The sequence below is a fragment of the Pipra filicauda genome, unplaced genomic scaffold, assembly GCF_003945595.2.
Source record: "Pipra filicauda isolate LSUMZ 115617 unplaced genomic scaffold, ASM394559v2 scaffold7_size6619720_pilon, whole genome shotgun sequence".
Lineage (NCBI taxonomy): Eukaryota > Metazoa > Chordata > Aves > Passeriformes > Pipridae > Pipra > Pipra filicauda.
The window spans coordinates 731,539-754,552 of NW_024104976.1; the positions used below are offsets into that span (position 1 = coordinate 731,539).

The 23,014-nt window shown below is 42.1% G+C and overlaps 1 protein-coding gene across 4 annotated transcripts in view; it reads left to right on the forward strand.

Moving 5' to 3' along the window:
• The window catches only part of HOMER2 (homer scaffold protein 2), a 56,461-nt gene that overhangs the window by 17,102 nt on the left and 16,345 nt on the right, over window positions 1–23,014 (forward strand). For all 4 annotated transcript variants that reach the window (XM_027715816.2, XM_027715817.2, XM_027715818.2 and 1 more), the window contains exon 2: window positions 7,354–7,510. In XM_027715816.2, the coding sequence (XP_027571617.2) occupies window positions 7,354–7,510 (157 nt within the window). The remainder of the gene's footprint in view (window positions 1–7,353; window positions 7,511–23,014) is intronic.

The window sequence follows — 23,014 nt, forward strand, 5'->3', positions numbered from 1 at the left end:
ATGAATTTCATATATTTCTGCGGGTGAGTTGATATCTAATCTAGTATCAAGTGGGCACCAGAGAATCATGACTGGATATTTGAACGAGTTGCATGACCTTGCCCTTGATTAACACTGCTGCCAGATTCAGCACTTCAACCTCATTGTGAGGAGAGTGGTCTGCCTGAAAAATAGGCATTTCAGCAGCTGAAAGACTGGAAAGAAGGACTTGGAGTAAATTCTATTTTAAAAATAGCTGTTTCTCTTCCTTGTTTTCTCTCTTTTTAGGAGCAGTGTAATTTCTGTCCTAGTAGTCTGGGTTTTCCAGAAGTCATTCCCTGTACCTTCTGTGCACCCCCAATTCCACCCTGCGGCAGGGAATGCCACCTGAGAGGACAGGGCTTGGCTGGCGAGTACCAACAAAGGCACTTTCAGGAGTGCCTGCGTGTTTTTTTCACCGAGAGAATAAAGAAGAGCAAAACCTGGGAGCAGCTGTCCCCTGCTAGCCCAGCCCATCTCTCTGGGCCAGTTTTCCCATCCCTGTGTACAATTGATAGCAAAGCCTCCCTCTTTTCTCTTCTTTGTATTGCTCAGGGTTGTGTCTCCATTCTTACAAGTAATTTTTGCCATGGAAATACCTGTGTGAGGAGGAAGGACTGTTTGCACTGCAGGACCAACAGGAGCTGGAGGCGGGTGGTTTGCAGGGCTGGCATCCCATCCCACCCTCTTCCACAGTGTGGAAGAGCAGCTCTTAAAACCACTGATAGTTCCTCTCTGCTCTGTAAGACTATTAATTCTTATAATCCTTTCTTTTGTTCAGTGGTGAATATTCAGCTGTTGATTTAGCCTTTTAAATTCAGGTAGTCAAAAACTTCCCTGGGTGGATGTGGTATAAAACTGCCCTGCAATGATAGTGATAGCTAAGCTACAGAGAGAAAATGAGGTGATTTAATTTTATTTCCAGGCTTGCTAGTGTCTCTGTTATCCTGGGATGCCATCTCGCTCTCCCTGGCTGTTTCTTCAGGTGTAAAATGGAGCCATTACCCACCTGCTCACCTCATGCTGAGTTTTGTACCCTTGCAAGTCGAAACAGGCTCTTATTTGCTTCTGCTAGTTGTGTGGGCTGGCAGCCAGCACCAGAACCTGCCTGTGGCAGCTGACGAGATCTGAGTGACCTGGATTAATTAGCATATGGCAATTTGGGAAGGGAGCAAAATGCCAGTTTGCTGCTATCACATCCAAAAAATGTGCAGGTTTAGTGTTCACCTCTCCCCAACTCAGTCTGTGCTGAGTGGGCCCAACCTGCTGTCCTGGTCCCTGCCCCCAGCCACGATCTGGGCAGTGATGGACATTGAGGTGACAGTATCTCAGGGTTTGGGCTGAGACAGCTGAATTTGCTGTGTTGTGCTGAGTGTAAGGGGGATGCACTTGTCTTGACTGGAGTGTGTGCAGAGAAGTGAGAAGGGGTCCTCTGACTTTGTTCTCGGTCATAATTACGAAGCTAATTTTTGTGGTTTTCTTTTTTCTAAAAAGATTTTATCCAAGATGGCCCAAGTGTCCAACATGTAGAGGTAACAGGCTGGAGGATAATGGACTCTCATTTTTGCTTGGAGCAAAGATTAGTATTGTGCATTAACTGCAACCGCTGTACTGATTGCAGTATTGCAGTGTGTGACACCATGAACTGCAACTTCTGCCCACAGCAGTTATGCCTTCATCAGAGGAATAGCTTTACTTGGATTTTGGTATTTTGGGGAGAGAGGTTGGTTGTCTTTTGAAGTTTGAGATGTGTTTGTATGAACTAGTGAGGAGAGTTATGGGTAGATGAAACAGTATTTTCACAGTAATTCTTAGGCATCATAACTTGCCTGGACTTTCATCGAGCTGAGTGTTCCAAATAGGAGAAAAATCTCCATCTGTGAGCTCAGGGGCCATCGTGCAGCAATAAAACCTAGAAAGGCAAGGCAGCAGCAGCCTGGCAGGGCAACTGTGCACCCTGAGGGACCCTGGGGACCCCCCGTGCTGGCACTGCTGTGGCTGAAGGGGGACATTCAGTGACTTTTGGGGTCTTGGAGGAGTGATTGGAGAGCTTGCTGCTTTCAAGGGGTAGGATACAGTTACTCAGTTTTGTTTGGGACCAAAGGCATGAGTTTGCCTCTCTAGTATGTATTAGCCTTTGGAGCTGTGCATGCATGTTGAGGAAATCAGAGGCACTGGTAATGCTGGGTGGCTTTGGGAGCTGGCATCGTGCCTGTCCCACTGCCACACAGGAGTTGAGGGCAGCTAGTGTGAAAGCCATGCCTGGGCAGGGGTGGTATGGGAAGAGCACTCTTGTTTTTAGCAACATTGCTTATTTTTGAACAATCACAAATAAATACAAATGGCATTCCAAACTACGATATGTGAAGATGTACATAGAGGATTTACTCTTTTTATTGCACTGTCAGGCAGTAGTAGTGATATTCAATCCAAAGAACTATTAACAACAAGTTTATCATGTTGTGTTTAGCAAATAAATTTTTTTGTATCACGACCAGTGATAGGGGATATGTCACAAAGTGGGATTTTGCATTTGTATCTACTCTTCTTTCTTGAAAGATCCTCATTATCTAATACTTGTTACAGCAAATCACTGCAGATTGCTGGCGCTGTCAGGTAGTATAAAGCTCAGCGTGTGCACAATGCTGGTCTGTAACAGGAAAAAATCTATGCTGATGCGCTGTTTGCAGCCATGTGCATCCTCCACCAAATGGCAGATATATGGGGATGTGTGCTTTCAAAAAATATTTTTATTTCAATTGATAAATTAGACAGCAAATGCAAGACTGTCTACTATTAGTGTCGGGAGAGCACAAAAAATCCTGTCCTGTAAACTAGGAATCCTCATCGCAGAAATTTTAAGTGACCCGCTAATGAAAGTTTTAGCAAAATGTGCAAATAGTGGTTTTGCCTCTGGTGGAGTACCAGAGCTCCTGTCACAACTATATTTGATCTTCCAGATCCTACAAAAATTAAAGGACCTGCTTTGTTCTATTTACTGTGCAGTCAGCGCATCCACCCGATGTGCACTGGGCGCTTTGTGCATTTAAAAGTATTTGAGTGCTGATCCCGCAACCACCCACGTGAGTCACTGTGTTGTATTTACTACCAGAAAGGGTTGCTCCAGTACAGAAGTGTTCACATCATCAGTGCCTGGTTCAGAGCTGGAGCTGGTTCCACGTGGCCCCACTCGTGGCTGGGTCCGGGGTCCCGGCTCTCCCAGATGCCGGCTGTCCACCCAGCCAGGGCTCTCCATGCTGCAGCTCCACCAGCATCCCACAGCCCTTAGGGTGCTGGCTGCCAGTCAGCAGAGGCTCTTAACAGCTGAAGTGATTTAAATCACTGGTTGTGCTCATGATTCAAGTGATAAACAAGGAAATTTAAATTAAATAATTTGAACTTTTCCTGGGTGAGAGCTCATTCCCGTTGATTAGAAAGAGTAATGTAGAACACATGGCTTGCAGCTAGTCACACACTTGTAAAATTTGGCGTGGTTATGTATTAACCAGAAAGTGATGCTGCATCTCTCACAGCTGTGCAGCAGTTAGTTAGCTTGAGAGTCTCGGTTTTCACTTTTTAAATTCTTCAGAAAAGGTTGATGACATTGATGGAGAATGGTTGTTTTTTACTTGAGATATGTCTCATATGACACAAGGACAGAAATTAAAGGTCGACTAAAATATGTAAACCGTTACTTGAAAATTGCGATTATATTTATGAAACATGCTTGCCATATTTAATAATAAAAAGCATTTTCTGTCTTAAATTACATTACTAAACAAAGAACTATTAGGTGTAATTTTCTACTTTTCGAGCAGCTTTACTCTAAACAGTGGATGTTACTGTCTAATTGATTTTTAAACAGTTGGGGTTTTTTTAAAGAGTATTTAATCAATCATTAACAACTTTGGTTAAAATTAATGAGATTTTAAACATTCATAAATTCTCTTTGCCTTCTGATGTGCAGGTCCACAGCCCAGCTGGTAGTGCTGCTGCTCCCTACCTCCCCGGGCAAACTGGCAGCCTCATGGAACGACCAGCTCACAGGGCTCAAACCATGCAGCATGTGCTGTAGGAGCTTTGAGTTAGCATTGCTGCTGTTTTATCATAAAAGTTGACAAATCTCTGATAAAACGAAAATGAAAGGAACACTGGGAAACAAAGCTGTTACTCTACCAGTAAAGTGCTTTCTTGAATGTCAAAAGCTGCAAGTGGTTACACAGAATAATCTGTCTCCATGTGGAGCTCTGTAGGGCCCTGGTAAAGTGTTTTAAAAGTAACTAATTCAGCGTTTCACTTGAAAATTGAGTGCCACAGTTTTATAGTTGCCTGTGTGTGCCTCAGTGGTCAAAGGAGTTTGGGATGCAGTGAAGGATGTTCCCCCCCCCCCCGTTAGAAGCTTTACCACTGGAGTTTGTCAATGCTGTTGGCTTTCCCAACCCACTGTGGTATGTGGGAAGGTGTGGTGGCACTGGCTCCCAGTGCTGGCTCATGGGCCCTGGCAGTGGGTTTGGGCTCCTTGGAGTAAGAGCTGAGCACAGACCTGCAGCAGGGCAGACACAGCCACAGAAATGCATCTTCTTAATTATTGTGAGGCAACACTGGGAAATCCAGGAGGCTATGTCCTGGGGGTGCTTCCTTTTCTCCAGGGGGGGTCAAAAATCAATCCTAGGGCTTTGCTGCCTTGTAGAGCCACCTATGGCAGAAAGGTCAGAGGCAGGTGGAGCATCCAACTGACCCTTCCAAATCTGAGTCTCAACAGAAGGTCAACAGCTCACTTACCTCAAATGAGTCAAAATGCTTAAGTTTACACATTGCATTTTCTTATTTTTAATGATTTATCAACTAGCAACTATCACTGTGAGTGTTACAGCTGCTGTTTGCACACACAAAATGCAGGGGGGGGTTCGTCGTTGTTTAATAATAATAAGATTTAGAAACGTAGATTTTGCCTTTACTTCTTAATAAAAGCCCCACGTGAAAGGATAGTTGGCTATCTCAAGCCCTGAGCTTCATTATCCATTAATTTATCCACTTGGATACATGTATACAGCTCCTGTTGACAGCAGTAGCTGCTTCAAGACTCCTGAAGAAATGGAGATAGATGGTTGTGGGTTTTTTTCCTTCATTCTACTTCTGTTATCTCCAGATTTAATTTATATGCTTACTGCTCCTGCAGCAAAGAGGCCAGGCATAGTTTTAACAGTGTTTTCTGGTATCATTAAGATGATGTAACAGAGTTAAAGTTGTTTGTGGAATAGGTTTGCATGGAGGAAACTTTGGAAAGTTTAAACTGTGATATTTAGGTCATATTACTGTAGCAAAACCAATTTTTAGTAGAATCAACTAAAAATATAGAACTGAGTAAAAGGCAAAATAAATTCAAAATCATCCTTCACTTGGGGAAAGCACATATTTTTAAGATTAAGCGGCTTGCAAGAAACTTCCCCTCCCTGCATTCATTATTGCAGACAAACTCCATGACCTTCGTGGGCGTTACAGTGCTAATCCAGTGTAATGGATGTTGGAAATACTTTTAAATGGAGACCTGCCCTTTCTTTCCTCCCAGCCGAGGATGGCATCGATATTAGCCTGTGAAATGAGAGCTGGGTTCAGTGAGTTACTGATAAGGAAGAACTGAAGCAAATGCTACTCTTTGACAGCTGTAACATGACAGTCCCATTCTAATTTCAGTGTATTTCAAGTAAGTATTTTACATGGTTCAGCACAGCTGTCCATCCAGAAATGGAAAAATGTAGAACTCTGCATAAGTCTTGCAAGGAGAAAACCACTGTTTTATTTTCTCCCTCCTGAGGCCTTGCTGGGCTTTACTAGTTCACTCCATTACTCCACTGAGCTAATTCTACTCTTAAATCACTTTATCTGTTTGATATTTGCAATTTTCTCCCCTCAATTTTAATTTAACTGCAATGATTAAGATCATGTGTGAGGGTTTATATGGTTCCTACATACGGTATCTGAAGTTGTTGTGTTCAAAAAATGTACAGGTGGCTATACAAGGAGCTGAAGATTATAGAAATAATAATAAAAACATAGTTCCAAAACTATGGGACTGAGAATAATAGAAGATAATTATTTCTTTGAGCAAGAAAGAATAACATATGAGAACAAGAGATCTTTCTGGCCTTTTGCCTACCTCTTTTCATTTGCTTTGTGCAAAATTCATCCTGGCAGCCTTTTCAGTTTCCATGTGGTCAACATTCTAGGTGGTAACTCTTGTAGTACAATAGTTTTTGAATCCTGTCATAATTCTGTCAAGTGTACCTATTCATGATATGATATTTTGTATGGGATAAGAATATACTGAGCAGTACACTTAATACAGAACATTATATACTGCAGCTTTTAGGAACCAAAAGCATAAAAATGTATATAAAAGCCCAGCAGAGCTTGATTTGCAGTTCACTTCTACTGCTAAACTTGGATTAAAGGTCTGGTTGGAAGTGAATTTAGTTTTATGGCATTTAAGTAAGTCTTAATTCTGATCTTTAGCCTGGATGACTTTTTGTGTATCACATTTGTTTCTTTCGGTCCTTTGTCTTCTCTGCTTTATGTCTGATTTGCACTGTCACGTGTTGATGGTAAAACGAAACCTCTCCACTGTGCACAGTTTTCTTGATGAGAAAAACATCCAAGGAGAGCTGGTGCTTAGGAATGGGGTGTCAGGGGTGGTACATCATCCACTGAGAGCTGAACTAAAAGGCAATATATATCAGCTCTGGGGTTTGGTTGTGTTTCTTTTTTCCCCTCGCTTCCCAGGATGATTGACTGGTTTGCATCTGATGAAATTTTCATGCACATCTGCAGAGCAGTGGGATCCTGAGGAGAGAGATTAATATTTCAGTAATTGTACCATGCCTGTAGGTCACTGGGGTCCTTGGTGCATCCACAGAGGAGCCCTGGCTGTAGGTAGCAGTTAACAGGAATGTTGGTAGGAGGAAATCCAGCTGTGGGGGGCTTGTTGCTTCTGGCAAAATATGTGGATGGGAAAAGAAAGAATGCATGTGAATGTCCTTTCCTGCAAATAAGTGTTTTGAGGAAGGGGTGGGTACTGTGTTAGTATAATGCAGGGAGAAAAAAGCTGATTGTTTCTCAGGCTATGGCAGTAACTTTAGGTGCTGAATGTCACTTAGTGATGCCAGGGAGAGTTACCCAAGGCTGGATCATGGCTTGGCAGAGTCACTGCTCTGTTTGGGGGATTGCCAGGCACTCTCTGCCTTGTGCTTTCAACATGCCTGGTCAAGGCTGGGCTTCTGGAACATTTCATCTTCCGCAGACTCATGCATCCATTTCTCCTGTCCCTCCCTATTCCAGAGAACAGCCCATCTTCACCACCAGAGCCCATGTCTTCCAAATTGACCCCAGCACGAAGAAGAACTGGGTTCCTGCAAGCAAGCAGGCTGTAACTGTTTCCTACTTCTATGACAGCACGAGAAACAGCTATCGGATTATCAGTGTGGATGGAGCCAAGGTAGGAGGCTGGTGGTACCCCGGCGTGTTTGCTGTGTGGAGCGGGGCGTGACTGTCAGCCCTGGCTGGAGACAGACACAGAGGGGCTGCATTAAACACTTAAGTGCATAAATACTCAGTTTTTTGTATAATCCGTTATGGAGACTTGCAGTGATAATTGGAAAAACATAGGGCACCTGAAAAGTGATTTTGCCCAACTTAAATGATTTTGTCTCTGACTAATTTGCGTTCATGATTGTAACGAGCCAAGAGCCTTAAGTGTCCAAATTGAGTCTGTGACACAGTATCTAAAACAGCCACCTATATTGGGTAGATAAGGCTGAGGCCTTTTTGGTGAAAAAAATTTTCTTTTTAAAGGGAATGAGGAGACAGATAAACGCAGACTAGAGCTTTTAATGTAAATGCCAACTGCATATTCACTTTTGCCTGGCTGAACTATTCACAGGTTAGTACTTAATTTTCTTTAGCTTTTACACTGGGGTTCATCAGCCTTAGGTGACAAGTTTGACATGAAGACACTGCCCCCACATTTTTTCTTATTTTGTTTTGCATTGCCAGAGAGTGTGCTGAAGTATTTCCTGTAAGAATCCCGGTCAGTTGGGTTGAATAGGTTGCTCAGACAACTGTTTTTACTACATACTAGATTTATCCCTCTGATTAGGCCCTCCAAGGTCACTTGATGAGTGACCACTTTGCCCTAGCAGACCCCAGTCAGAGGTATAAGTGAAAACATTTTACTCATATACAAAAATCATTGGTCATTTCTGTCAAAGCACAAACCACAGGGCAACAAGATGAGTTCACAGCCTGTTTATCTGCATTCCTGTTTGGATGAGGATGTTAAAATATCACTGTTCTGGGAGATAGAGATCACAGAAAACATCCCTTAATAAAGCTTTTCTATTTGTCATGCCTATTTCACATACTTGTTTTTCCAAACATCTCCTGTGCTATATTTGGTTATATATTGGCTTATAAATCAGCCATACTGCCTGCTTAAATTGATGGTAATGTCTCATTGACACCGGTACAGCATTAATACATCCCATCATTATGCTGTTTGTGCTGGCGTGCTCATTCCCAGAAATGCCAGCTCTCTGCCCCGGTTTGCAGAGGGCACACACAGCCCCTGCAACTTGCTGGGGAAAGCTGAGCACCCCCCAAATTTGCTTATACCCCATGGGTGCCTCTGCTTGGCAGAAGCTGGTGCTGGTGGTAGTGGGCTGGTGCCTTTACAAACCCGGGCGAGTTTTTTTCCAAGCCAAAACTGCTGTACTCGCAGCAGTGGGTTGCCTGATTTGTGGCTGTGCATGCACGCATTAAGAGCAATTAATGAAAACAAAGTAATTACTGTATGTGGCAGGCGAAGCTGCAGGGCAGTGTATACCCACAGCCAGAGCTCCTACCCAGAGCTGTGACTGGAAAGTGTGTGCTGAGAATAAGGTGGGCATCTGGCCTTTGCTTTGTAATCCGTCCAAAAGTCATTCAGAAGGAACAGCCCCAACTCCCCACCCCCATTCTAGTATGTCCCAGAAGAAAGTGAGTGTTCCATGATTTGAATTCTCCTGTGGGGCCTCCCAAGCAGGAATCAATTGCTGGCCACATAAATTATTCCTCTTGTATTGAATCTTTGCTGATTAAGGAACAGGTTGAGAGGAGATGCTGCCTTCTTACTCGCCTCTGGAGAGTCCCATGACCCTGCATGTCCATTTTAAGAGTGCTAATTTGGGAAAAAATTGGTAACTATGCCCAAATAAGTTAAAAGTTGCATTTTTCCCCTCAACCAATTATTGTGTAGTGTTTTGACCTACTTTTCCAGGCAAAAATGAAACTGGCTAAAACTGTGAGGAAGAATATAGACAGCTTCAGATGCTGGTGTCCTGCTTTCTGTACATTTCACTTATTAGAATGAAATTTTCTCTGTGTTGGCAAATACCAGATGGATCAGCATCACAGCATCACTGTGGGCAGGAGTTATCTCTGTCTTACGGACAAAAAAGCTGAAGCTCAAGTAAATGAAGGGTCTTGGCCCTAGGAGGAAGGTGGTGACAAAGGACATGTGTCTCTCCATCCTTGTCTGAACTGCAAAGGGGCTGTTCTAGCAGTTTATTTGAGACAAACATATGCAATGCACATTGGCTTGCAAAGAAATCTCTGTTAAATCCAACTTGTATGCAGCTGTTGGATTAATTTGGTAGTTTTTTTACCTTACGTTGATGGTATATAGTAACAATAAAAATGTTTTAAGGTGATCAAGACCACAGGGCACTTCACTTAAATATTGCTCATTACCTTGGTTGCATAAGCTTTCTTTTACTTGTAGCATTCAACGTGTCACTCTGGGCAGCATGTTGAGTTGCAGAGGAGCACAGGGCTGCTGGACCCTGTTAGTGCTGCTGTCGTGCCAAGCACAGGGCAGGCTGTGTAATGTCACCCTGATGAGTATTTCCTCCTGCTGCAGCACTGATCTGATGGGCTGTGATTCTGGCAGGAGTGGCTTCTCCAGGCAGCTTCTGCTGTCCTCAAAGGTCCAGAGCCTCTGCAGTCCCCTGTCCTTCAGCCCCATCCTCTCTTCTCCCAGCAGGCATAGCCTGTCCCTATTTCCTCCTTGCCACTCATCCCCATGCACCTGGGGTGCAGGAGGATGGGGAGGGGTTCTGCAGGGCAGAGGGGAGCAGCAGGATTTTGCAGTGGGCTTAAAGAGGGGGATTAAGGGAACCGCTGAGTCTGTGTGTTTAAAGGTATAAATATTGGGAGCTCATTTTGTGAGCCTGGCTGGCAGAAGGGCAGAGGAGCTGCTTGGCTCTGCTGCACAGCACAACACAACGCTGCTTTCACATCCTTACCACTTTGCCAAGTGGTGGGGAAGGACAGGGGGGCCTGGCTGGTACACGTGGAGATGGTGAGGACGGACATTGCGGCAGAGAAAAATGGGATAGAAAGAGAGTAGGGTAAAGATAGGAAGCAGAGTGAAGTCAGGACAGCTTAACTCTTACCTTGCAGAGGGATGTGCAAGAGTCTTATGCTGAAAACCAGGAGGGCAGCCAGGAGAGGGTGTACATCTTCAGGTACAAGGTTTCTTCCAAATCCTCTCAGCCCAATTACAAAAAAACCCCACTGAAATGCCTGGAGAATCAAGCACTGCATGGTGGAGACCTTAGATTCAAAACAGCTTGTACCACTTTAATTCCTCATGTTTGCAAAGCTAGACGAGAACAGCTATTATAATTCCTGTGTCTTTGACAGAAAAACAGGTGCTGTGGACAGTATCTTACACTTTATAGCAAAAGATTTCACAAGTACTATAAAAGAATTCACTGAATGATCTTAACCAAGATACCATGACCAAACAAGGGAATAGATTAGTATATCTTTTAATTACATAGTAATTGACTTGTATGTTGTCAAGAAAGTAATTTCATCATGACGTTTTAAGAGGTTTCTAGCCAGAGGCTAACTGTGGCATAATGAATGGTGGAGGAAACGATACAGTAAAATGCAAGGGCATACACTGATTCAGAGTTAATGATGCAGCCAAAAGACTTCACCATGTGAAAGTGTTCAGTGTTGTGGGCAAAAGTCAACCCTGCTGAAAAATGACAAAATACATGGATGGTGCAGGGATAACATGAACTTGTAAGTGCCCAACTGCTGTGCAGTGTGTGGGGAAAGCCACACACAGGGCTCCTCATTAAAAGTGACCTACATTGATCTGTCTTTTTGAGGTGAAAAGGAAGTTTGAAAAGGTATGAAAATTATGCAGACTAATAGCCTCTATCATCTTCAGGAATAATGCATGGTAGTGCCAGGTTTGTGGGTTTATTTATTTTTTATAAACTGGAAATACGTGTTATCCAAACAGTATAGAGAAGGGGGAAAGGCATTTCAGATGGAGATATAATCCCTCAGAAACAATCTTCTGCCCTCATTTTCAAATGTTCATATGTTGTATTTCTACAGAACTTGTGATTGCAAGGTCGTTTTTCTCTTTTGAGAAATGACTTGTTAACAAGGAACATAAAGCTATCTTAAAAATAAATAGCCAGCAATAAAGCGTATAGTGAGACATACTGAGTTGGCAGCAGCAAAGTGATGCAGCAAGAGTCATCTCAGATGCCAGTCCTAAGTTGTCTCTGAGAGATGCTTAAACAGATGACTAGAAAAAATTAAAATCAGGGTTTAAAAGATGACTAGATTGCAAGAGTAATTGTGGTAAATACATGATACAGGAATAAAGTCTGTGTTTCAGGGAAAAAAAAACCAGCCATCTGACACTCATTCCCGGTTACTAGATCATTTAAGAATTTATTACCATGAATATTGGAGAACAGTAGCTAAGTTGGGCATAAGTGTGTGAAAGTACTGAAGGGAGAACCAGAAAAATTGCTGTGCTGGGAAAGCAAAATCAGTGGATCTATTTCTGAAGTAAATTGCAATTACTGAGAACAAGAATATGGGCCAAATTTTGCCAATCAGTATTCACATAATTCTCCCCAAAGCAAATACAGGGCATTGTAGGGTGTGATGAAGCTGTTTGATTTAATGGTATATATGCAGCAGACAGTGTGATTTCCAGAGCACAACGAAGCTGACAGAGCCCCAGCAGCCTGTGGCAACAGATATTTAGTGAGGTAAGAAGGGGTGATATGTAAGTCTGCTAATATTTGATGTATTTCTGGCTTTGTCAGTTCCTGCACTGGTCCTAATTGCTACCTAATTGAATAGCTGCCCACCTCTTTCTGACCACGCTTTCCGTTGTCACGACTGGAGGCACAGAGAGGAAATTCAGAATCCTTCCAGTGATGTGTTCAGACACTCAAAACAGATCATTTTCTTTGCCCACAGAAAAGGAATTATTTTAAGGCATAGCTGTTAAAAATATCCTGGAGTACTTTGCCAAAAGGTGACTCTTAGATTTGAGAATCTTTTCTTTCACAGGAAAACAATTGCAGGGTATGGTAGCACAGATGAAATTCCTTCATCTTGTTAGTTCTTTTTGTTCTTTTTTTTTTTATTTCATTGACGTAAATTCAACCACTAAACCGATAGCAACTCTTTCTCAGGAAAAGCCTACTATGTAATTTACATATTAAAAAAATTTTGGCACTGAATTATAAAAGGTTTCTGGCAGCATGTACCTCACCAGGGGTCTGCGTTGGTGTGGCAGCATTTAACTGCCTCCAGGACCTCATTGATCTGATTTGTGATAACATGTAGCAGAAACAATCAAAACATCACCTTCTCACCTGGCACTCAGAGTTATCAGTGTGTGTTCATCTGACCCTATACCCGATGAATTACGTGATGTAGAGTGCTCTATTTTTAAATGCCCATATTTTTTTTAAATGCCAAAGTTTTTTAACTACCTAATTTTTCAAGTTTAATACCTCTGTAGTGAAACTACAGAGGATGTTTTACAGCCTTGGGTAGCCAAAGATAAAGGGACATAAAAGTACATGAAAAGTGACCTTACAAAGTGGTGTGTTGCCTTTTCTTTTAATGTGTATGGAAAAATCCTGAATTAAATGCTATGATTTGGAAAGATGTGGGTGAATGTATTTGTGTGTTTTGTCAAAGGAATGGAGATTCTTTGATTTCTAGTTTTGCCTGCCTTAGTTTTATATTTATGGCCATTGCTTGTCACATTGCTGTGTGCTGTATCCCAGAAGTGTGGTGCTACTGGGGTCCCAGCCAGCTGCCCTATGCCTGCTGAAATGCCAAGAGGCCCCACTTCTTGCCCTGAAGATTATTTTGCTGACAGCAGCATTGGCAGGACTATGATTTCCAGAGAGTCCCTGCTAGTAAAATCTGATTAAATTAGCAGAAAATACTTTTTGTTCCATTTTCTCAAAGCTTTTTTTTCACCACCGAGTAACTGAGATGGGTATTTCTTTTTCTCCAAAACTTCTTTTGCCTCACAGTTTCTTCCAGGCTGTGTGGGAAATCTCTTCTGGTGGTCCCAGAAAGTGTGCCAACCATAAAACCTGGATGGGGAGAAGTATGAACTCAATATAATTTATGTGTCTGATACTGAGAACCAACACGATAGGGACCTTTCATCTAAGGGCAGTATGTGATGACCTTTCATCCAAAGGCAGCATGTGACACTGTGCCCAGGAGACACATCCAGCTTGAGGGGGACACTGCATTAGGGTAAACCACTGCAAAAGTGTCCAGGCCTTGACCTCTGGAGGTCTGATTTCGCTGATGCAGTATTTCTACCTTCTTGTCCACACCTGTCCACAAAAGAAACCTTCATATGTCATAAGAAAAGATTTCCAGTACTGGTCTGGCTGATTACTGTAATACAGAAATATGAGCATATTTGATGGCCTTTATCTTCTCTTTACCATAGTATGTAAGTGTTTAATGAACTATTGGACCTAATTTCAGCATGACTATTAGCACTGGAGATGACACTGGAGTCAACAAATGGAGCTAATTAACACCCCATATAAAAAGAACATCTTTTGAAATAGAAAAAATGGTTTAAAATACTATTTTAATGCATGATCCTGTCTTCCAGTGTGCACTGTGCGTGTGCATGTTACAAGAAACATCTCATTGCTTTTATGCTAGGGAGATGACTATTGAGTAAAAACATTAGTTGTGGTTTTGTGATTTTATATGTACGTTATATAATCATAGAACTGTAAAATGTCCTGAGATAGAAAGGACCCACAAGAATCATCGATTCCAGCTCCAGACTAAAATAGAATAGTACTTAACTGTTGAGACAGAGCAGCGATAATAAATACCGGTGTGTATATACTGTTAATCCATACTAGAGCCTTTACAATAATTTTGTGCCATTTAATCACTCTCATCAGGTGACTTTTGGACTTTTCCTGGTTCAAATTTTCCAATCTGTGCTGGAGAATGATGCTCATCTGCTGGAGACATGTTCTAGTTCAAACAGTGCTAAACCAAAGGATTTTATAAAAGATGCCTGAAAAGTCTCAAGCTGCTTTTTGGGGATCCCTTTTGGGCTTGTTATTGCTGTAACTAGTGAAACTAGATCAGACTGCTCTCTGAGAGGCAGCTGCTACGTTTGGTATGATGAGCAGACTGAGATCAGAACATCTGTCCTGACCTGAGTCACAGCCCACCAGCCTAACCTAAGCTGGAACTGGTCTCTCACTGAGACAATGAAGCAACTTGCAATAAATAATTAATATTTTTAATGGCTGTTTTCTGATTTAATTTAAAGGTGTTAGTGTTGTGGTGATGCAACTTCCAGATTTTTTAGCATCAGTGATTCAGGGAGAACCCTCAATTCAAGGAAGAATTGCCATCAGTGGTGGTGCTGGTGGCTCCCAGGCAGAGGCTGCTGCTCCGGGGCAGGCTGGGGTGCAGGTTGTGGTGCAGATGTAAGGCATGGGGTATAAGGGTGTCTGCATGGGGTGATGGGTTGGGCACCTCAAAGGTGTGGGAAGTGTCCAAAATGTTATTTTCCAAGGGGGTCCTGTGCAGACATAAATCGTTCAGCCTGTGGAGTATCAGAGAGAAATGTCAGTGTTGGGGTTAGGGAAAGCTGAAGCAGGACTGATGCAGATAGAAATTGGAAATGGATGTTTTAACATGAGGATCAGTATCCTTTTGGAGTGAGCCCACTGAGGTGTGCACTGGATCCTTCTGCTGCATAGACCAGGACTTATTCTTCTCAAAGGCATCTTTGAAGTAAGAGTGAATGAAAGTAAGGAAAACAACAGTGCCTGATGATCTTAAAATATTTGTGGTGTCTGTATTAAGGGCTACTTGGCTTGATTAAAGTGACTTAGGCTTTGGTTTCTCTCTAGACCTTAAAATAACTTGAGAACATTTTCTTTGGAATTTGGTGATGAAGAAATACAGCATAAAGGAGAAGCAGAGCCGTCAGCCAAGGATGAGACTCCCCACTTGCATCATCCTTTATTTGCTCAAGGTCATATCAAGTATTCAGAAATTCAGGCTGAGGGGAGGTGCAGGATTTAATAACTAGGAGGATAGTACATTGCCTGGAGTTGTGTCTGCAGGAGATTGTCAACAGTTGCTAAGACAGGTTTAGATGGGTAGAGCTGGTAACATTGGGTGCACTTGTGTGAACAGGTCTTTTCAGTGTTCAGAGGATGAAAAAAAATGGTTAGGGCTTATCTGCAATGGGAATTTCAGAACTGCTTTATTGGCTCAGCAGGTACAGATGACCTGGCAATGGAAGGAAAAATTATAAATGTTTGCACAAACAAGGTGTAGGGCTCCAGGTGGAAAAAAGAGCTTGTCAAAAGCTGAGAAAGGGAGCAAAGTAAATGCCAGGAAATGTGGTGGGTCCCTTGAGATTGAATCAGCCAGAAATCATGATCACCTGCTGAGGATGTGTTTTGGTTTAGAAAAAATTAAAAGTCTAGAGCTGTAGAACTCACTTAAATGTTTCTATATTAATCTCTTTCCAAGTTATTAACTTTGAAATGTGAAAAGTCTTCTCTTCATTGCCTGGATTATTTCTGGAAATAAATCCTTCAGAAGCTGGTTAGTAAGCTTAGGAGAAAAGATAACAAAGTGCTGTCAACAGCTGTATCCTTGACAGAAGAGCAGAAGCACATCTGCCCCTGTCTGTTCCTATCTGGCTCATTTTTCTGCTTGTATGTGTGTTGTGTGTGTGTCACTGGCTCCAGAAAGATCACACACAACCGAATCCAGGAGATTGCATAAACCTTTTCAGAAACAAAATTTCTTACTCATTTAAAAGCAAAAATAAAAGTCTATGCTAAGGATTTCTTGCTGTACCACTCACCAGCAAGTAGGGAAACTTTGGTCTGGGGAGATTTTTTTCTTTTTAAAACCTCTCTGTAAAATTTCTCAGAAAAGCTCTGTCAGAGTGTTTCAGTAAGTAACTGCCCCACACAGAGTCGTTTCTGATCACCAGACACGAGTATGATGTGGCATCTGAACATTCCAGAGAGGTTAATGAAACCACGGGATGTTATTGAAAAGAAACCTGGACACCGTCATCTCCTAAAAATAACATACCTGTCCTTCTTGGCCATTACTCCTGCCAAGGGACAGTTTTTCTGGATTTTGGAGAGGAAGTAAGCTATCCTATTGCTAACCACTCCCGAGGTGTGTAGGTTGCTGAAGAGGAGTCTGTAATGATGCTGTGTGGTTGTGCCATTCCTGACCTCTGCAAAGGGACCTTCAGGCTTTACTGAAGCTCTTGCCACACAGCTTGAAGGATGCAGAAAATGATCAGTGCTTAAATTATTCACTTAGGGATGTGGTTGTACTCTACACAAAGACTATATGCTTTTATTAAATCTCCCAAAGCATAAATGTAATATGACTTTGGGAAGTTTTATAATTCTATCTTATTATAGATAAAGCAACCTTCGTCCTCGCCCCAATTTTAATCACTAGGAAAAAATAAAGAGTCTCTACTGTATCCTTCTCCCTTTCTGTGATAAGTTAGGAATCTTAGTTCTCATGTGAGAATAATCCACAAGCATCTTGGTTTATATATTTTTTAAATTGTTGCATGAAATTCCTGGATAACAATTTGTTCTAGAGTGTTTGAAAATCCTTGCTGTAGATTTTCTTCGTGAAACAGCTGTTGGTGCTTTGAATCGTGTGGGTGGGTGGATGTGTGTGCTGTGCCTAAAAGGAAAAAAAAGTTCTAGTCAGATGTCAAAGCAAAAATAGGAAATTTTAGAGGTTTAGACTGGGTGGAGGATGTGGGAAGCCAACTGTACAGAGATGTTAATTACCTTGGGAAAAAAAAGAGAGCAATGGAGTAGGTGTAGAGGTGTAGCAGGAGATTTACTTAATACAATTCACATAATCATGAACCCACTTTTGTTGCATTTAGACAGGTTGTCAGAGAGGGCTTTAGAACAGAAATATTTTACCAGAGGAAAAACAATTATTAGTCTTTTTGTTGGAGGGGAGGGCTATTTTTACATCTCTTTTCATGAAGGAGGACAAGAATTGTACGAGTTTTGTTTGATTTGTTGGCTTTTAGGGTTAAAAATAAACCTAATTTTTCATTGAATTTTTCTGGGAATGCAAGGTGATGCAGGATAAAAAAAGCATTATTTCCAACACTGGAAATGGCCCTTTTTCTCATAAAACAAGAAGCAGCAGCATGTGAGAGACTTTACCCATAAAAGGAGAGCCTCCTCTCTGCAGAGAGAACTCAGGTTGGGAAGTAAATGTTGAGGGCTGCAGCAAGTCCTCTGTGGCTTGCAAGGTGTCCCTTCCACTCCCACCTCCTGCAGAAATACAGGATGTAGTTTTGGAAGCTTTTGGACTCCATTGATGGGTGAAACAGCTCCTGTCCTGGTTAACTGTGTAGAACAGAAACTTTTGAAAAGCAGCAGCTGGCCAGGTGTCCTGGCACTGAAGGGATCAAATGGGCAACCCGAGCAAGAGCCTGGTAGTGGATGTCCTGCCAGCTGCTGCCTACCCAGTGCTCAGCCCCCTTGTCATGCACAAACAGTGGAGCAGAGCAGGAGGAACAGCAAAATGGAGAATCCCAATGTTCTTCTTAATGTACATTTACAGTGCTCCCAGTCTAATTATTCCATACGCCCAGCATGTCCCAGGAAAAGCACCATGTACAGGTGCAGCACATAAAGCAAAGCTGGAACAAGTGCTGTTCCTACTTTCAGTTTTCCCAGGTTTTTTTTTTTTTTTTTTTTTTTTTTTTTCAAATGGCCTTCTATAAAGACTAGTCAGCAAGGGTGGAGAGACAGATTTGATCACTTCTGCTGCCCCTGATTTGTAAAACAACTATAATTAACCCTCCTGCCCTACAGGTTCAGTTTTGGCCAAAGGCTGTTCTTTCTTTCATCCCCAAGTTCTTACACTGCTGTGAGAATGTCTTTGTACTTCTCCTGCTTTACTCTGTTTGGTGGCCTCTGCAAGGGACTTTCTTTTTTCCCTTTAATACCACTATCTCAATTAACAATGTGTGTGTGCGTGTGTTCTGGCTTTCTAGGGCTAGAAATGAGATGAGCAGTTTATCACCAGTGACACTGGTGAAAAGATGTTAGAAGCAGAAGTAGGAAGGATGGTAGATAGTGCAGAGGATAATACAGATCATGGAAATGTAGGTGGGCTAATACCACAAAAGAGTTGCTGAACATTTGGGATAAAGGGAGAATTTCTCTGTAAATCCATCCCTGTCTCCTCATCTTCACATCCGGTGTCACAAGCCCTTCTGATTCATGCCAACTTGATGAGCTGGAAGAACCTGCTGAGCCTGTGATAGCTGTGGCCAGAGGATTAGCAGCTTCTTTCCTTCTTCAATTCTGTTTTTAGACTGGGATACATCTTTACTGAAGATTAGCAGCCTGGTGGGTTGAGGAAATTAAGTTTCACAGGGGCTGGGAACTGGAAGCACATATTCAGAAGTGTGGAAATGAAATGGGGAGATCTTAATACAGTCTTAAGGAGTAGGTCCTATGGCCTGGAGTCTGGGGACTTTTCTGGAGGTGAGTACTCTTTGGAGTAACAGGTGATGTGAATTTGAAGGGGAAATTGCAGAATAATTCCTGATCTGGCACTCTTGCCCCAGAATAAGGGTCCCCTTTCTCAATTAATTTAACACAGTTCCAAAATATATTGCCCAATACATTTATTAGCTTCATAGCTGTTATTTCAGTCTTTTCCTAGGTAGAGAAGCTGGTGCCAGGCTGGCTGACTTGGCTTATCATCCCCTTTGGTGAGTGTCCTGGCCAATTCCTGCCAGTGTGTTGGTTGTCCTCCTCCTCCTCGGGGCTGTGCCAGTGGCTCTGCCAAATGCCCTCTGTGATCTCTGCTCTCCTCCCCTTGGAGCTGAGCTTGCTCTCATCTCTGCTTTTCCCTCTTGTGAACCTGGCAAGCTGAGACTGATGAGATCAGGGTGTGCACTGAGAGCCAAGCTGGCAAACCCCATGTGCTGCTCCAGCTCTGCTCCCTCTATACTCCAGCTGCTGACACACACCTTATTAATGAGACAGTGCCTTGGGAATATGTGTTTTCAGGAGCCACATCAGCTTTTCCCCTTCATTGCACTGTTGTGGTACGGGGAGTGTGGGAGTGGAGCCCTTTAAATATTTGAAGCACCCCCTAAAAGAAAGAGCAGCTGTATATATGGGCACTGCTCATACATTACAAGCAGCATGAGCTGCCAATACATTTTTCTCCTTCTACGCACTCAGGTCGTCTTGTGACCTCTCCCTGTTTGATTTATTTGGCAGTTTCTCTCTGTGGGAAGGCAGCAGGATGGGTGTGTTACAGCCCATGAATGTTCTGCTCTATGCCAGCTTATTTGCATTCACCTTTATCTGATGAATATACCCACTGTGTTCCTAAATGTCTGGAGTCACTTGTGGGAGCGCTACCTTGTGCTGGAAACATTCTTTTGTTTCATCTTCAGATAAAAATTTAGATCTCTCAGGTTCATTTTTTTCCCAAAGGAAATGAAATTAGTATGAGATTTTGTTTGGCTTATGCAGGTGTAGCAGGAATGCTTGCCATCTGATAAGTTTGCATGTAGTGAGTGCAAAGGCAGGTAGTTTTTTTTTAACCATATATAGACAACTCAGTATGATGAATGAGTTTATTATTTTGTAAGGTGCTTATTATATTATGCTCCTCTTTGTCTTTAGGGAGAACTTTTTAACCACTTCAGGGATCGATTGCATTTGATTAGAGAGTAGTATATCTTCTGAATCCATTATCCTGGATGAAAGTCCACAAGTTTATTCCGTTTTATGATGCAGCTGGAATTACACTGTGTGTGTATTATACAAATGAGGACTAAAGGCAGAGCTTTTTCATAAGAGCTCATTTGAATTGATGAGTGGCCTTTTCTTATAGGATTATAACACTGGATTGCAGGTAGAGATGGAAAAGACCTGGTGGGCTCATCCTATCTGCAGCAAAATAGTGCCCTTTTCCTTCTCTCCTTCTTCCTTTGAAATTTGAAAATTCTGGCTCATACCTTCACAAAAAAAGAAAGTTTTTCGAGTTTATTTGACCTTTCTTGTTGTAGTGGCCACAAATGCTTCCCCTGCCTTCTGCCCCAGCTGAAACTGCCTGCCCAGGAGATGGAGGAGTGGTGGGGATCACTGTCCTTCTGGTCTCACATAGCCGAGGGTGAGCCAGCATGAGGGGGGGATAGGCAAGATTACCTGGCAGGAACATTTGCAAGCCTCATTTTTAATTGTTCTTTTAAATCATAGCACCTTTTCTTTCTCCTAAACACAACCAACCCTGGCCAGTGTAGTGTCTCTGTTCAGAAATAATGACCAGATTTATGGGGAAGTGAATGTACAGGCAGATGGGGTGAGGATGGGGAGGAAGACAGGGTGGATAAGCATGATGTACTCACAACATCCATCTCCTCTGAACTGCTTCTATGAGCTCTGATTTAATCTCCCGAGCTTCTACTTAGGTTTTCACTTCTCTGTAGGAATGCGGTGTTTCTGAAGTGCCTGATTGACAGAGGAGGATTTAAGGGGAAAAAAAAGGTAGAGCCAGCTTCCAAGCAGTTTCACTAATTGCAGCTTATTATAAATTTAACAGATGAACTGTCAGTTTCTTGAAGGTGTGTGCTCACCACAAGCTTTCCTTGGATTCTGCACTGGCTATAGAAAAAGATTAACTTGTAAGGTGCTCAGCTAATGGAGCATATTTCATTGCTCAGTAAGGTGTTCCTTGGTTTACAATTTGCCGGCTTCATTATTCCTTTTACCACATCTGATAATACTGAACTGTAGTCTAAGATAACTTTGGGTTTGTTTTTTTTCTGTTTGTATTTACTCAATGATCATTGTAGGAGGTATGGAAGACTTTTATTCTTCTCAGGGTCAGCTACCAGTGAGTGAAGCTGTTGCCTTTCAAACAGGTCATTTTATTATTTTTCTTTTCCACAGATGTCTAATTTGATAGGCACAGCAGGACTGAAATAATACTTTTTATGACTTGAAATTTCTGGGTATTTCATAACTTCTAAATTAAATTGTGTAACTTCTAAATTAAATTCTGTAACTTGAGAAGCTAAACATTTCTAAGTGGTTCATCTGCCCGATGTAAGATTTTTTAAAAAAGAAATATACATATAGCACTTTCCTTAAAGTTTTTGGAAAGCATCCTGATTTTTCTGGGTTGGTGGTAGCTTTTCCTCCTACTCTTGTGACTCTCTGTATCATGCAGTCCTGGTATCATCACAGTCCCTTTGCACTGTCAAACCCTTACCATAAAATCTTTGATTTGCTTTTAATTTACGTCTCTGAAATCACACTTATATTTTATGTTGGCTGTTTCTGTTGTGTAACTTAGCTGCAGGAGAGCACATCTGGGCAGCTTTGCTTATACCTCTGCCTGTCAATTGGCCATTCAAAAAGATGTTTTGAATCTGGGAGCAGATCATAGAATCATAGAATGGTTTGTTTTGGAGGGGACCTCAAAGATCACCTAGCTCCAACTCCCCTGTCATGGGCAGGGACACTTTCCACTAGACCAGGTTGCTCAAAGCCCCATCCAACATTGAACACTTCCAGGGATGGGGTATCCGCAGCTTCTCCGGGCAACCTGACATCTGTACAGTGTGTGTTGGCCAGTGCTGGTTGCAGAGCCTCCTCTCCCCCTTTCTTGCTCTGTTTTTTCCCATGCAAAGGACACTTTCAGGGGTACCAGCCACCTGGCCCTCCTCTGCTTTCATCCTTCTGGTGAAACTGATTGGTAGGGAATGGTAGAAAATCGTATCTTTATTTGAAAATGATGATGCAACAAGAGGGAAATAAGTTGAGCTATTTCTAAGAAAGCAAATGAAAGCATCAGCACAGAGGTCTGAAGTCATGGAGAGGATGGAGTCAAGTAAGGATCTTCCTCCGGTAGCTTTAATTCACACTTTTTGCTAAATGTAAATGAAAGCTTAGGAAAAAGTCTGCTTGGAATACATAGTAAATGATGTTGCCAGGATACTTCCTGATCATGTTAATTAAACTGTCCCACAGATTGGGCTTAATTACTGCATAATTTGCATATTGGAAATGATGGTACACATTACTAAAGAAAGTTCTTATTCTGTTAGCAGAAAGAACATTGTACATGAATTAATTTCCGGGGGAAGGAGTCTCTAGACTCATATAATGATGTATCTTGAAAATAAAGTTAAGGTTTCTGGTAATGAACTGACATATATCTCATTCCTTTTTGCAAGATTACATTTTGTACCTGTTCCACTAAGTTCCTATGACCTCGTCCACCAGCCTTCATCTTTTTGGCTATTTCCTTAGTTACAAGGACTACTGTTGCTTTCAAGGTTGCTGCTGCTGAAGCAGATATTAGTTAACATGTGTGAAAGAGCAAAATATTTGTTCTGAGGCCCAGATTTGATACTGTATGTGCCTTGCTGGTGATACACTTCACCCCCTTCCCAAGTTAAACTCACTATTAAGATATCAGCTTCTCCTTGTTTTGTTTTTTGGTTTGTTTGTTTGTTTGTTTGTTTTTAACTTCTGACATGTCTCTGGCATCCTACTTG